Source organism: Acomys russatus, chromosome 11, assembly GCF_903995435.1.
Source record: "Acomys russatus chromosome 11, mAcoRus1.1, whole genome shotgun sequence".
Classification (NCBI taxonomy): Eukaryota; Metazoa; Chordata; class Mammalia; order Rodentia; family Muridae; genus Acomys; species Acomys russatus.
This window is the reverse complement of record NC_067147.1, coordinates 54,371,636-54,387,641: the sequence shown is the minus strand read 5'-3', so window position 1 is coordinate 54,387,641 and position 16,006 is coordinate 54,371,636. Positions and strand designations below refer to the sequence as shown.

At 49.6% G+C, this 16,006-nt stretch overlaps 1 protein-coding gene across 1 annotated transcript; it reads right to left on the bottom strand.

Annotated features, from left to right (window-relative positions):
* Positions 1 to 978: 978 nt before the first annotated feature.
* Positions 979 to 11,904, bottom strand: Sumo3 (small ubiquitin like modifier 3). Its single transcript, XM_051153297.1, is given in 5 exon segments — positions 979 to 1,046; positions 1,049 to 1,124; positions 3,657 to 3,728; positions 8,735 to 8,863; positions 11,743 to 11,904. Coding segments are annotated over 5 exon segments (330 nt in total). The 5' UTR covers positions 11,764 to 11,904; the 3' UTR covers positions 979 to 1,014.
* Positions 11,905 to 16,006: the final 4,102 nt, after the last annotated feature.

Sequence of the window (16,006 nt, the reverse complement as noted above, 5' to 3'; positions counted from 1 at the left end):
CACGCAGCGAAACAGGAAACAGGGACACAGTCCTCAGGATTTTAAGCAAGCGAGAGATTGTAGGTCAGTGCCAGGTGACTATAAAAGGCAGAGATGGCATCAAGCAGCAATGGGTCCTTACAGGAGGATGACAGGCAGGAACTGTGAACATTTCACTGGTATAGACCCCACAATGCAGAACTGAAGTCACCCACTGATGCGTCATTTTAATACACGTTTGGAAAGCGGCAGAGAATACTCCATGAGAATGAGGTCACCTTTCCCTGGCTCTTTTGCAGCCACACTTTAAAGCAGGTCTCTTACATAACATCATTGTAAACTTGATACTTAACCAATTACCACCTTATATAAAAACCATAATCAAGTAACTAGAGGAAATCTGAGGCCACATCCAATTTCCAGATGAGACATGACAATTACTTTCTTCTTCATTATAAAAAGGGAAGAGGGTGGGTTTCGCTCTACCAACCGTACCCATGTACCCATCACCAGATACCAAGTGGGGTGGGGAGAGGGCATGCGCAGGAGCACTTGGGACACAGTGGCGCAGGACTCCTCACATCTCTAAGAAGCATTTGTCACTTCCCTTTAACTTTACCATATGCTTGACGAAGCTCAAATTTACAGTATTTCACATTTTAATATCCTATGCCCCTCTCCTCCTCTCCACATCACATAGGCTAATGTGACCACAAGCGCTCTACTGGATTAGGACAAGTCACCAGAGGTGACCACAGTTCTCAGGGCTAGAGTAGGGCCACAGGCTGGCAGTTTACATCCAGCCCTAAGTTTTTGGGGAAAAAATATTTTAGGGATGGGAGAAAACAGAAATGAAAACAAAAACAAACCCCAAAACCTCATATGTCATTTCCCCTAAACCAAACACTCTCGCTGGCCAAGTTACGTAGGCCTCTCGTCCCTGCAGCAAGGGCTGTAGTTCACGCCAAGCACATTGGAAAAGGACAATCCGGCTTCTGTTGACTCTTCTGTGATTGGCGCGGCTGCGTTCACCATTCAATAGCAAATGTCAGGACAGTGGTTGGGGTGGGGGCGGTCCCTGGGGAAGCTGCTCCTCCTGTCTGCTGCTGGAATACGTCAATGGTGTCCTCGTCCTCCATCTCCAGCTGTCCACGTTGCCAAGGCGGGCCCAGGGAGAGGAGACAGGAAAGGTCAGAAGTGAGCACACCATGATACCATACTCTACATGAGACCCAGCCCAGGCTCCTTAGCTGAAGTGCAGCACGTGAGGGAAAAGAGGTCACTGTGCAGTCCAGGGACTACTTATCCTCCTGAGTTCTGACAAGACTCATAGAATAATCACAGCTAACAACTGAGAAAGATGGAGTCCTTAAAACCAGACTCATCAGCCACAGAACTCTATGTGCACTTATAATGTCTACTTTATGTACTGCGGCATCAGCACTTTAAAAGAATTTTAAACATATTTTAATGAGGGGGTACTCACATGAACTCAGGTCGTCTTGTTTGGTGACAAGCATCTCATTCACTAAGCTAGCTGGCCAGTCTCAGCATTTTTAGATAAACATTTTACACACACACACAAACACACACACACCTATTATCTTATTTTTTGGTGTGTGTGCGCGTGTGCGCGCGCGCGCGCGCCCGCAGTTGTGTAAGCTTATGTGCCTCACATGCAGAGCAGAAGAGCACATAGGATCCCCTGGCACTGGAGTTACAAATAGCTGTGAGCTGCCATGTGGTTGCTGGGAACTGAACCCAGGTCCTCTGGAAGAACAGCCAGTACTCTTAACCCCTAAGCTATCTCTCCAACCCCATATGAAAAAAAGGAGCGCCCCCCCCCCCCGCCCCCGACGGGATTTCTCTGTCCTAGAACTCAGGATTTCTCTGTCCTAGAACTTGCTCAGTAAGCCAGGCTAGCCCTGAACTCAGAGATCTGTCCGACTCTGATTCCTGAGTGCTGGGATTAAAGGTGTGTGTGTGTGTGTGTGTGTGTTGGTGGGGGGGGGGGGTGGTTTGATGTATTTTGATGCTAATTACTGCTTACTGTCTCTGTGATTTACCTTTTGCTTAATAAAAAGCCATCCCACCTGGGGCTAGGAGAGAGAGGAATTCTGGGAAGAAGGATCTCCACCAGGAGAAGGAGAGAGACCTGAAGTGAAGAGAGGAAGGCCGCCATGGGTTAGCTGGAGGAGAAGCACATGGCCGGCAGCGTGGATGGAGAATCCAGCCCAGATGAAGAACATGAGCAAGTATTTGGGATTATGGATGGGAGGTAGCTTGATAGAAGTTATTAGAAACAGATAACATGGGATTGAGGCAGGGATCCCATGCCTGCCCCCACTATGGGAGGTAGTTTAAAGGATTGAGACCTGCCCTGCCCTAGGTTAACTAAGGCTATTTTAAAATACAACAAGTGTCTGTGTCTTGATTGATTGCTAGCCGGGCGTACAGGTAAATACAGATAAATTTTAAAAACAATATGTGTGCCATGACCACCTAGCCAAAAACAAAACTTTTTAATTTGTTTATTTTTATGTGCACATGCATCTGTGCATCGCACCTGTGCCTGATGCCCAGAGGCCAGAGGAGGGCATCAGATTCCCCAGGACTACAGTCACTTAACAGCTGTAAACTGCCATGTGGGTACTGGGAATTGAAGCCAGGTCCTTTGCAAGAATAATAAGTGCTCTTAACCACTAAGCCAACTCTCCAGCCCACACAAAAATATTTTCCAGCTTTTTTTGTTTTTTGTTTTTGTTTTGAGACAGGGTCTCTCTGTGTTAGTATTGGGTGTCCTAGACTCGATTTGTAGACCAGGCTGGTCTTGAACTCACAATGATCTGCCTGCTTCTGCCTCTCGAGTGCTGGGATTAAAGGCATGCACCACCAAGCCCGGCTTGTTTGTTAATACAGGGTTTCTCTGTGGAGCCTTGGCTATCCTGGACTTGCTTTGTAGACCAGCTGGCCTTGAACTCACAGAGTTCAAGCCTCTGCGTCCCCAAGTGCTGGGATTACAGGTGTGCACCACCAAGCCTGGCCAGAAAAATTTTAATTTAAACATTTTTTAAATACGACAAATAGGGGGCTGGAGAGATGGCTGAGAGGTTAAGAGCACTGGCTGTTCTTCTAAAGGTCCCGAGTTCAATTCCCAGCAACCCACATGGTGGCTCACAACCATCTGTAATGAGATCTCTTCTCATAGGCAGACACACATGCAGGTAGAACATTGTATACATAATAAATCAATCTTAAAAAAAAACAAACAAACAAAGTGAACCCAGGATAGTCAAGGCTACACAGAGAGACCTTGTCTCAGAAAAAGAAAAAGAAAAAAAAAGAAAATATCTAAGGTCTGATTTCTGTTCAAAGTCCAATAAAGAGCAAATGGTGGCACTAAGCCCTTAACATCAGAGGAGCTGTGTGCTCTCTAGCAGGCGCACATCTGGATTCAGGGACAAACATCAGTGATAGCCCCAACCCCTGAGAGTGTGGGCCCTACACTTGGACTCTCTTCCCCAAACAGCAAAGATAGCTCTGCCTACTATTCATTTGAGAAGCTTAATCTCAAAACATCACAGCCTGAAGACTAATCAATAAAATCATTGTGGAAACAAGTCATTCTGTTCGCACCGATCAGCTACTCTCAAATATCAGTGTTCCGAGCTTCATACCTGGGCTGGAGTGTCTGTTTCGTTAATTGGCTGTCCATCAAACCGGAATCGAATCTGCCTCATTGACAAGCCCTGGGGAAAGGATGGAAAAGCATTAGATGTTCCCAGACAACACGGCTTAACCTGAAGATACTGGGAACCAGCAGCAACATTAGCAGTCAGCATACCCACACATTACCAGTGGCACAGAAAGAGCCCTGGTGGCCCACAGTCTACAGCATGCGCTGCCATGCCCCAAGCTAACACACTCAGAAGTCTCCATCGCATTCCAACACGGGCCTGCCCTAATTCTGCCCCTCACTTCCTCCCAGGCTCCTCCCAGACCTTCTGTACTGCTGTACCATTTCTTCCTCTGGAAAGTTCCCAGAGAGGGACAGGTCAGGTGACCACAAGGGCCATAATCAAGAAGGCTGTGAAGAACACAGCAAAACAGAAAGGTATTTTCCATCCTGGAAGGAGGGCCATCTGCCTCAGCCTGGCTAGAGGGAGCAAGTGAACGCCCCAGGCAGAAACGCTCGCTAACTTGGCAGCTCTGCTGCCCCTGAACCCGGACAGATGTGATAAACTGTGACTGTTTGCTGGATCCTGAAGTCTCCCTGAGAAGACATGAGTGAAAAGGCAAGGCCTTGGGGAAGGAGCCAGGAGAGGCTTGGCTTTGCTGGATGGAGTCTGAAGCCACAAGCCTAAGGACATTGGAGTTCTCATGTGTGCTGGAGCCAAAATCTCAGAGTCTCGGGGATGGTCAGACAGCAACCGCTAGGCTAAGGAAGCTAGCGAACTCTTTCAGAGTTCACATGTAGGAGCTGAAGAGACGGCGCAGAGGCTAAGAACACTTGTTCTTGCAGAGGACCAGGATCAACCCCCAGCATCCACACGGCAGCTTACAACCACCTGTAACTCCAGTTCCAGGGGATCCGATGTCTTCTTTTGGCCTTTGTCAACACCAGATATGCATATGGTGCATAGATATCCATGTAGGCAAAAACACCCATACATATTAAAAAATAAATAAATAAATAAAAAGTTCACACGCAAATCTCCATGCAAGGGTTCAAAGTCCTCCACAACCCTCAGAGGCCAAGCAAGTGTTCCTCCCACCGCAACAAGCAGGACTTTTTAGAGATGTGGACTTGGAGCTCTGTTAAGACACGTATAGCAAGTGGGTGTCCAGGGAGGCTAGTAAAACCCAGCCTCCCCAAAGTGCCTCAGAGACCCCTCAGCTGCACCCCAGATGCATTGTTCCCCCAGAAAACAGTGCTCTCAGATAAGCATCTGAGGCCCTCCAGAGCCCCCAGTTCTAACATACCAACCCCCGTCAGTGCTTCATTCTTTTATGTTTTATTTTTATTTTTAAAGATTTATTTATTATGTATATAGTATTATGCTTGCACGTGTGCCTCCACACCAGCAGAAGGCACCAGATCTCATTATAGATGGTTATGGGCCACCATGTGGTTGTTAGGAATTGAACTCAGGACCTTTGAGAGAACAGCCAGTGCTCTTAACCTCTGAGCCATCTCTCTAGCTCCCCAGTGCTTCATTCTTAAATACAAGCAGAAACTGGGGGGGGGGGGGTAGGTATTTAAAGAAAGACTCAAGGGGCTGGAGAGATGGCTCTGTAGCTAAGAGCACTGGCTGCTCTTCCAGAGGTCCTGAGTTCAATTCCCAGCAGCGACATGGTGGCTCACAACCTTCTATACTGGGATCTGATGCCCTCTTCTGGCATGCAGGTGAACATGCAAGCAGAACACTTATATACATAAAATACATAAATCTTAAGAAACAAAAACCAAGCAAGCAAACAAACAAAAAGACTCAAATATGTGAGAACAGACCAGGGGAAGAAGAAAGCGCCATGTGTGTTACAGACATGGCATGAGTCTTCCCAGTGAGAGATTACTCCACACACTTAGATATAAGGGAAAAGCTCTTCAATAAAAGAGCAGGTGTCCGACCCAGTGTGGTCGCCTTTAATCCCAACACTCGGGAGGCAGAGGCAGATGGATCACTGTGAGTTCGAGGCTAGCCTGGTCTACAAAGCGAGTCCAGGACAGCCAAAGGCTACACAGAGAAACCCTGTTTTGGGGGGAAAAAATAGCATGTGTCCAACTCTGACTAATGCCCAAAGAAGAGGAGGCCTCGAATAGAAGACGTTGCTGAATTATACACACCTTAAGCTTATGGATTCCACACACAATGTCATCCTTAAATCTCTTTCAGGTTCCGGCCCCAGGTCACACTTGGAACAATTTACACAGAAATAGGCAACTGCAGGTCTGGCCATGTGGACGGATGGGAGATTTATACAGCAAAGATACTGCCAGAATTATTTTAAGTGCACCAATACTGCTCTCTTTCCCATTGCTGTTGCCTGGGGTAATCTTGCCCACCTAACAGCATCATGCATACTCTCAGTAAGAGAACTGGGGGCTCCACTGCAGGCCAGGGCTAACACTGGGTGTGACCCGGCTCTGCCCCCTTGTGCTGAGCTTACTAGAAGCATGTTGTTTGCCATGGTGATGGGCCTGACAGCTGGTTGTAAGTCAGGGTTGTCTCCTTCGTTGTGAGAACAGAGCCTACTGGTCAGTTCCTTGTGAATAAACATTCACCCCTCAGTATCTTAAATTTCCCTTCTCACTACCAGGCCTGGTTAACAGCCTGCTGATCTCGGGCTGATTTGGAGACAGCGCTCCTACAGCAGCGTTCTGCTTTGTTCGGCTTCACATCTCCTAAGCGAATCTATTAGTAAACCCTTTATTACATCAGTTCTACTATTTCGAGTTTCTTCAACATCATGAGACAGAGCAGTTAAAACGCGTGCACGAGCCGGGCAGTGGTGGCGCACGCCTTTAATTCCAGCATTAGGAAAGCAGAGGCAGGCAGATCGCTGTGAGTTTGAGGCCAGCCTGGTCTACAAAGCGAGTCCAGGACAGCCAAGGCTACACAGAGAGAGCCTGTCTCGAAAAACCAAAAATAAAAATAAAATAAAATAAAACATGTGTACGTATGGGCTGGAGAGATGGCTCAGAGGTTAAGAGCACAGGCTGCCCTTCCAAAGGTCCTGAGTTCAATTCCCAGCAACCACACGGTGGCTCACAACATCTATAATGAGATCTGGTGCCGTCTTCTGCAGTGCAGGCGTACATACTGCAAAAACACTATATACATAATAAATAAATTAAAAAAAAAAACACAAAAGCACATATACACACACCCACACAAACATATCAAGCAAACAATATAAAGTATATACTGGCGAAAAAAAAAAAACAAAACCCACAAAACAGGAAAGGACAAAAAAACTTCTGGAAACTAAAAATCATAACAAGCAAGAATGGTGCCCTCTTCTGGCAGGCAGGGGCATGTGCAGGCAGAACATTGTATACTAAATAAATAAATGGGCTATAAAGTGGTAAGATGAAGGGAAAACTCAAAAGGAAGAGCAACAGTAAAACCCAACGCAGAGCAGGAAATGGCAGAGGCACGCATGGAGAACAGTTGAGTGCAGGAGACTCAGTCCTCCCAACAGGAAGCAGCAAAGACTGTGTCTGTCTACACAGTAGCAAGGACAGTTAGAGTCAAGTCTACAGACGAGAAGGGACCCCGAAAGCACCCTGCCAAAGGGAGAAGAGTGGCCTCCTGAGCCCCTGCTGAGATCTCACATCGGAGAATCAGAGAATCGGAATGTCACTAGTGTCCCAAACCACAGCGGGTTACGGCACCTCCCGCAGTAGCCCACCTCAGCCTAGAGCAGTACTACACGCACCCAGGCATGCAAGTAAGTCCCTGTCAGATGTGGGAGATGAAGCTCCACAGAAAAGGGGGAATTAACACAAAAAAGATGCAGAAGGGAGACAAAGGAAGTCTCCAGAATGGCTCTCACATGACTGTGGGATGGCAGATGTGCAAACAGCTTCGCTTCCAAGGCAATGGATCAGGTGGGCTAGCGGGAGGTCCCAAAACATGGAGGTAGCAGACCTAGTATGCACTCCCCCACCCCACCCCACCCCACCCTACCCCACCCCACCCCACCCATGCCACCCCACTGCGCAGGCACATACAGAAGATTGGAGAGCATCACAATGCAAGCCAAATGAGCCCAGGAATGGAGGAGCCACACACACGGTCAGTCCGAGTGCAGCTGACTCAGCTGGGAGGGCACAAGGGGACACAGTGTCATCGCAAAGCTCTGTCTCACCTTTCACAGGTGAGAAGAGTCTAAGGTCAAAACCTAGAAGACAGGAGGACAAGTCCACTATCTGCAGGACTTGAGAGGTGGGAGGGGAAGGGAAAAAGTACGGCACACTGCCTTGCAGAGTATTTACAACAAAGCCCAAAGGCAGGAATATGTAAATCAGGGCAGTCAAAAAAGGACAGCAAATAGCTGTGTTTACAAGCACTTAGAGCAACCTTGTACTGCCATACTGAGATGCCACTGCCCATACAAAAGGGAGAGGCAGGTGGATCTTTGTGAGTTCGAGGCCAGCCTTGTCTACAAAATGAGTTCCAAGACAGTTGAGGCTACACAGCGAAACCCTGTCTCCAAAACAAAACAAAACAATGAACTAGATTGACAGACCCAAACAGAATGTGTGTGGGAGCCATGGGTTCCCAATGACTCTGACAACAGCAGAAATGACCAACGCAGCTGCTCACTGTTGGGGACGAAGTTCAGTCAGCTTGCTATTTTGAAATGGGACAGGATCAAGTGTTTCCTCACTTTCCTAAATAAAATTTTAAAAAATCAAATCGCCAGTGAGAGCAGCATACACAAGCATAATTGGGTGGATACCAGAGAGCCAGCGCCAATCCCACAAGTGGGCACACCACCAGACCCATGCGCTGGCTGACAGGAGTGTACTGCCACTATGATGGTGTCTGTCAGGAAGCAAATTGCCACTGCAGTCTGCTCAAGGCCTAAGGTCCACCTATCCATTTGCAGGAACCCAGGGAGACAGGCACTCTGAGGGACACCAGGGATCAAGATCCAAGGTACTGAAGGCAAGCCTGCACTTCGAGCAACCCCCTGCGGGACTCCTTCAGGGAGGGAGGCCCAACCCCGCATGGCCAGCACACACCTGCCTCTCACAGTAGGCCTTCATCAGCTTGCTCAGTGGGGTGTGCCTCTTGATCTTGAACTGCACCACTGACCCATCCTGCCCCGCCACTTTCAGGTTGATGTGGTCGTTCTCCGTCTTCACTCCCTCCTGCAAGACACAGAAAATGGGTCTCAAAAGCCAGCTCAGAATCAACAGGGTTTAAAGCGTAAGTCCTTAGTTAATAGCTGTTGTCTTAAGTCATTAAAACCAACCTAATTCTTAAAATTCCCCCATCAGCTCAGAGTTGCTCTTGTGACTGCCTTATTTTTACACAGAATTTATTTTTAACCTACATTTGTTAAGCACAGTGATAGAAACTGCAATGCAAAGCCAGTGTCCTCACAGACTACTGATCAAAGACAAAAATCTGCTTATTGTGTCTAGAAAGTCAAAGAAAACCCATCTTGGTTTTAAAACAAACCAACATAAAGCCAAGAATGGAGGACCAGAAGGACTTTACTGGGGGACTCTAAGGGGTCCAGTGCAGTCAGCAGGGTAAAGGCTGTGGTCCCCTGGGCACTCTGGAGTCGGCGGGGTAAAGGCTGTGGTTCCCTGGGCACTCTGGAGTCGGCAGGGTAAAGGCTGTGGTCCCCTGGGCACTCTGGTCTCAGACTGTGCTCTTTCTTCTGAGTGTGGCTCTAGAGAATACTGTGTGCTCAGCCAGCACAAGGTCCTGGGTTCTATGCCCCACACTAGAGAAAAAACTCCTATTGTTTGTTTGTTTGTTGTTGTTGTTGTTGAGACAGGGTTTCTCTGTGTAGCCTTGGCTGTCCTGAACTCATTTTGTAGACCAGGCTGGCCTCGAACTCACAGTGATCCACCTACCTCTGCCTCCCGAGTGCTGGGATTAAAGGTGTGCGCCACCACACCCAGCTGAACAGCAGTAGTTTTTATATAATCATGACACACACATAAGCTGCTCAATAAAGGAAAAATGAGTTCTTCTTGTTGCCTGGAAACACATGATAAACAGTTTATATTATAGGCCACAGAGCCACGTTTAGGGCTGCTCAGTCTGAAAAGAAACTACTGTTTGTTGTTTGGAGCATGCTCGGCTCACAGGATGTTATCATTTCAGCCACAATGGGATAAAGAAGTCCACGGGAACTCTCTAACCTTTCTTATGTTTTAACATGTATGAGTATTTTATCTGCATGTAAGTCTGCGTACCACATGTAGGTAGTGCCCATGGAGGCCAGAAGAGGGTGCCATGTCCTCTAGGACTGGATCTGGCTAGGAATTGAACCAGGTCCTCTGAAAGAGCAGTCAATGCTCTCAACAGCCCAGCTGTCTCTCCAGCCTTGAGGACCATCTACTTACCTATTTGTTTGTTTGTTTATTTACTTATTTAATGTGCATTGGTATTTTGCCTGCATGTGTGTCAGCATGAAGGTGTCAGATCCTGAGTTACAGACAGTTGTGAGCTACCATGTGGGTGCTGGGAATTCGACCAAGTCCTCTGGAGGAGCAGTCACTGCTGAGCCATCTCTTTAGCCCCCCCACCCCCAACCACTTGTTTGTTAAGGAAACAGATTCCTTACTCTACTTGCAAGTCCGTCCCCTTCCCCCTCCTCACAGCAGCTTTTTTTTTTTTTTTTACAGTTCAACCATAAAAGCACCCGACTTCCCTTGGATGTCCCCTGCGACTTTATTCCTGGAGAAAAGGGTACAAGAGTGTCAGGAAACTTGGATGCAGGGTGCAGGACCTGCCCTTACACTGGGTCCTAAGGGCGTTGGGTAGGAGCATGGCTCTTTCTAACCTGGGAAATGGTTTCCAGGTGAGGGGCTCCTGAAGGGACACCTTGGGGCATCATTCCCCCATTCCTTCCTGTGTGAGGCTTCCCACCACCCGCTCACAGGACAGCAGCACTGCTCAGGGAGCTTGGTGTGTGGACTCTCCAACAAGAGAAAAAATGAACAAGACAGGTGAGAAATATAACACCACCATGCACTGACTTCTACCCCTACCCCCCCCAAAATGGATGGGTGTGTTCAAAAACAGGGCAGGAACCAAAACAGCAAATAAACAGAAATGCCAGCAGCGGTGAAAAGCCTAAGGCACGCTCCTCTCCTACGGCAGGATGGCCAGCTCAGACCAGAAGCTCTCCAATTAGCAAGTAAACTCAGAAATTAAGAGGGATGAGGTCTTAGCTCAGCAACTCTAAACACCTGTAGTCCCAGCATGCCTGGGGTTAGGTCAAGGCCAACTTGAGGTACACAGGGAAACCCTGTATCAAAACAAAACAAAACAAAGGTTGGCCAGGCTTCGTGGCACACTTCTTTAACCCCAGCATTCAGAAGGCAGAGGCGGGCGGATCTCCTGTTAGTTCAAGGCCAGCCGGGTATACAAAGTGAGTCGAGGAAAGCCAGGGCCTATTACACAGAGAAACTTTGTCTCGAAAACCTAAATAAATAAATGGAGGGGGACAGCCAGCCTTGCCCTTTCCACGCACTAACTGCACAGACTACTGCGATGGAGTCGGCAAGTACCCGGCCGGGCGAACAGTGTAAGCTCGGAGCGGCCAGCCTCGCTCCTGCGCCGGTGCAGCTCTCAGAGCGCCCGCGAGCCTCGCGCGAAGCACCCACGCGTGGACCGATGTACACGAAACAAGAAGGATGGCCACGTCGGCGAGTGAAGACGGAAACAAGAGACCAGCTAAACGAGTACCAGCACGCGCGGAACGTCGAAGTTCCGGGTTCTTGAGCCGTGGAGCGTGGCTAGAGTCGGGGCGGGACTATACCAGAGGCGGGGCTACTCTGGGGGCGGGGCCCTGGCGTGGCGGGAGGCACGGCTGCGGGGGGTGGGTCTAAGGGGTGGGGCGGGGCTAGGGTGAAGCTCCGGGCGGGGTACGACGCCGGTGGGGGAGGGGCGCGGGCCAAGGTGGGGGAGGGGCGCGGAGGCCCGGGCGCGGTCCCGCGGGCCTCGTTTGCGCGCGGCCCAGCCTGCTTCCTGGCGGAATCTTCTTCGGCTTGTGTACCGGGCTTACCTTGGGCTTCTCTTCCGACATGGTTGCGCGGCGGCGGCGACGGCGGCAAGCGCAGAGGGAACCGATGGCACTGGAGCGGGCGAGTCACGCTCTCTGCCCCGCCGCTCTCCCGCCGCAACAATCTCGGGGCCGCGCTTTATCCCTAAATCCTAGAGCGCCCGTTGGCCGCCCGAAGTCACGTGGTGACGCGCGTGCACGAGGCGCGTGCCCTGTGCCTCGGGTGCGCGCTGGCCGGCCGCGATTCCGGATGGTTGTGAATGCGTCACGGGGCGGGTCAGGCACCCGGGCGCGCGCAGATCCCGGGGACGCGCGACTCAAGGTCCTGGGCACATAGACCACCGGATAAGTCCAGGACTGCGGGGACACTCAGCGTGCAGGCCAAGAGGACTGGGAAGCCTGAGAAGACTGGGCGTCGTGTGTGCCAGGGCAGGAGCCAGAGGAACACCTTGGCCCAAGCCACCCTGTGTCGTCTTCAGGCAACCACTTTGCCACCCACGTCTGGCTACTTTTCTTGTCTGCAAGCTGCATTTGGGGAAAAGAGGGTGAAAAAACTCGGGGCCATCAGGCTAACCCTTTCAGGTGGTCCAGGAAGACCAGTAAGAGGGTTACCAGGCATGCTTTCCGGGCTCCTGGAACAGGCCTGTGGCCTTGCATTTGAATGTGACAGGGAGGCTGGTGTCTGGAAAAGGCATCCTTTGAGGACACAAAGATGGCTTCTGTTGTCCCATAAAGCCAGCACATACTCCTGCTTCATCTTTTCCCATCTGACTTTCCAGGTGGGGAGGACCACCCTTCAGAAGGGAGCCATCAGGGCCCCAAGATGGCTCCAGGAGGCACGGGACAATTCCCCTTCCTTCTCTGTATCTACCCTTCTCCCACCTTACATAGTCGCAAAGTAGCCACCAGGTGGCCGGGGTAGGGGACAGTGGCAGGCACCAGAGCCATCCCTTTTGACCTACCATTTGCCCAGTTTCTGGAATGCTGTTATGGACACTAATATAACTCATTTTAAAGGGGCTGGAGAGATGGCTCAGAGGTTAAGAGTTCAATTCCCAGCAACCACATGGTGGCTCACAACCATCTAGAATGAGATCTGGTGCCCTCTTCTGGCCTGCAGTTGTACCTGCAGGCAGAACACTGTACACATAATAAAAAAATACGATTTAAAAAAAATAACTCATTTTACACAGGAGGACACAAAAATACCTAGAAGTTTAATACTCCAACGAGTCAACTTGGTAAGCAAGCCAAGGGGAGGTTGAGCACCAGCAGACAGCTTGAGCATGGTAGAACAGTCAAGAAGCACCAGCGTGGGGGGAGGGGGGCCAGGAGTCCTTTCTTGCATCTCACTGTGGCTTTTTAGAATGCAGTCCACCTGCCCTCTGTGTTTATATGCTAACACCCTCAAAACAGACCAGTCAGGACCAACACAGTCACCCACAGTAATGCCTAGACAGTGTTGGTGGCCATGCTCCAGAACCACGCAGCAGCCTCCAGAGAGCTGTCTGGATTTGACAGGAGTATGTTTCTGTTCCAAGGAAGGGGCAGCAGACAAGCATCCCCGTTTCCTGGTAACACTGCAAAACCACTAAGCCAGGTGTCTGTGAGACCAACCTTTTCAGCCCCTTTCCCCTTTATACATGGCCTTTCTCAGGAAGTGTGTCAAGGTATTTCCATAAAGACCCATTCGGAACTCATCCCTCAGGACAACCGGCTCCTCAATCAAATACAGCTCGGACTGTGTATCTGGGAGCTAGGAACTCCAGAAACCAGCCCTGCTGATCAGAACACACCTTCCCTCCGTTGATGGCTATAAGTGACTCTGGATAGGCAGTGTTCAGACCACAGTGTGCCATCAGCTCCAAGAGGCCATGCATTACGTAGTGTCGCGTTACAGTTTGCAGGATACAAGAATTGAACTGTGGTGATGGTCTGCAGCTGAGGGCCTCTGTTGCCAAGGTTTCAGAGTATAACATGTGCACCTCGGGATGGTTGACATCAGCACCTAAGTGGGCTACAGCATGAAGCAGCCGCGCACTGGGATCTGTTCACACACTTGTTGGGGGGGGGGGGGATGGTCTAGTGCACTGTGTACTCAGATGCTGAGGTCTGGCTGCAGTCCAGACATGGGCGTTGTCATTTCTGTGAAGAATCTCCTGTCTCGATGTTGTGTACAAAGTGTACTTGTTATCCCAATGCATTAATAAAGACACTCATCAGCCTGTAGCTGGGCAAGAGAGGACAGGAGGAGGGACTTTCGTTCCCAGCCCAGGGGGGGTCTCAGGTAGGTTCCAGAAGAAGGTAAGAAAAGAGGTGGTTAGCCGGGCATGGTGGCACATGCCTTTAATCCCATCACTCGGGAGGCAGAGGCAGGCGGATCACTGTGAGTTCAAGGCCAGCCTGGTCTACAAAGTGAGTCCAGGACAGCCAAAGCAACACAGAGAAACCCTGTCTCGAAAAACTAAAAAAAAAAAAAAAAAAAAAAAAAGAAGAAAAAAAGAAAAGAGGAGGTTACCATGAAGAAAGTTGCCATGAGGACAAAGATGGAGCAGAAACAGCCAAGGTGAGGCTAAGATGGCAAGTAACATGGGGCACATGCCTGGGAAGTAGCCAGGCCGGTATAGATCAACATCTGCCCAGCTGTGGTGCTTTAAAGCTTATTCATAAGTCTAATAGGTCTCTGTGTCATTATTTGGGAGCTAGAACGGGTAATAAAAACATTATTTTTATACACACTGAAAAATCTACCATTATGAAAAGTGGGCAGCCGATTACAGGAAGTTCAAAGCCCCTTCTCAAGCTATCAAGATATAAAGACCCACTGGGGAAGTGGAGAGGTTCCTCAGCAGTTAACAGAGCACATTGTTTTCCCAAAGGACCTGAGTTTGGATCTCAGCACCCATGTTAGGCAGCCTGTAACCCTGAGTATCTGTAACCCCAGCTCCAGGATATCTGGCTCCCTCTTCTGGCCCCCATAGGCATTGCAGTCAAACATGCCTATCCACACACAGATTTAAAACATTGGCCTAAGGAGGCCCCTTGGGCATGGACAGGCCTTAGCATGACTTTGTTTACCTGAGAATAGTGGCTTGCCTGGCATGGGGCATCCCAGCCTGCCTTGATACAGCAGATTCAGATACCCCATGATATGCTGAGATTGCAACATACCTGGCCACACCCCTCCAAGGAAACAGCTGAGGGCAAAGAGCACCCTCCAGAGAAGACAAAGAACTGGAAAATCAATAGTAGGAGGGCCGTGGCTGAGGGACTTCAAGGGATCACAGAGGAAAGAACACAAGCACGGTGAAGCTCTGCGGATCAATGTATGTGTTCACCTGACAGGAGTCAGAGAAAGAAAAGGGAACAAGGAGGCGAGGCTCAATTGAAGGCACTTTTTAAAAAGGTTTATTTATTTACTATGCATGCAATGTTCTGCCTGCCGCCTGCATGTGTGCCTGCCTACCAGAAGAGGGCGCCAGTATAGATGGTTATGAGCCACCATGTGGTTGCTGGGAATTGAACTTAGGACCTCTGGAAGAACAGCTAGTGCTCTTAACTTTTGAGCCATCTCTCCAGCCCATATGTACATATTTCTAATAGACTATATATATATATACACATACACACACACACACACACACACACACACACACACACACACATATGGACCATCTACCAAACAGCCAGAGGAGAAGGTTGGCGCTGAGGGACTCTGTGTAAGGATGGACTCCCAGGGTCCTTTGCTGTGAAGGACACCCTGCTGCTTCCAATATGGTGGCGCACACCAGTGGTCCTAACTAGCACTTGGGTTGGAGGCAGGAAGATCACCAGTTTGGAGGCCAGCCTGCACCACAGAGTCCTTATGTAAAACTAAATACTTTTACATTTTTCCTAGAAATACCAGGCAGCCACCAACAAGGAAACTTTTCTTTGAGAGAAGAGAACTCTCAAGAAAGAGCATGCTGCCTTGACGTCCCCACAATGTCGGGCCTGGAACTGAGGACCAAAGGCATTTTGCCACAGCAACATGAGAGGACACTAGGATGTGCCCGAAGGAACAGAGCTACAGCTTAGGAAAGAGGATGTGTGCTCAGCCTTCGTAGCCCCAAGACCGGCACAGGCAGTCCAGTTGCAGTTTGGGTAAAGCTTGTCTGCCCTGCTTCCCACCGGCAACCTAACACAGAAAGATAAGGACAGCAACACTTTGTAGAGATGCTGTGCAGGGACGCCACTCAGCTGATGTGTTCTTGTTCACGGAGCCCAG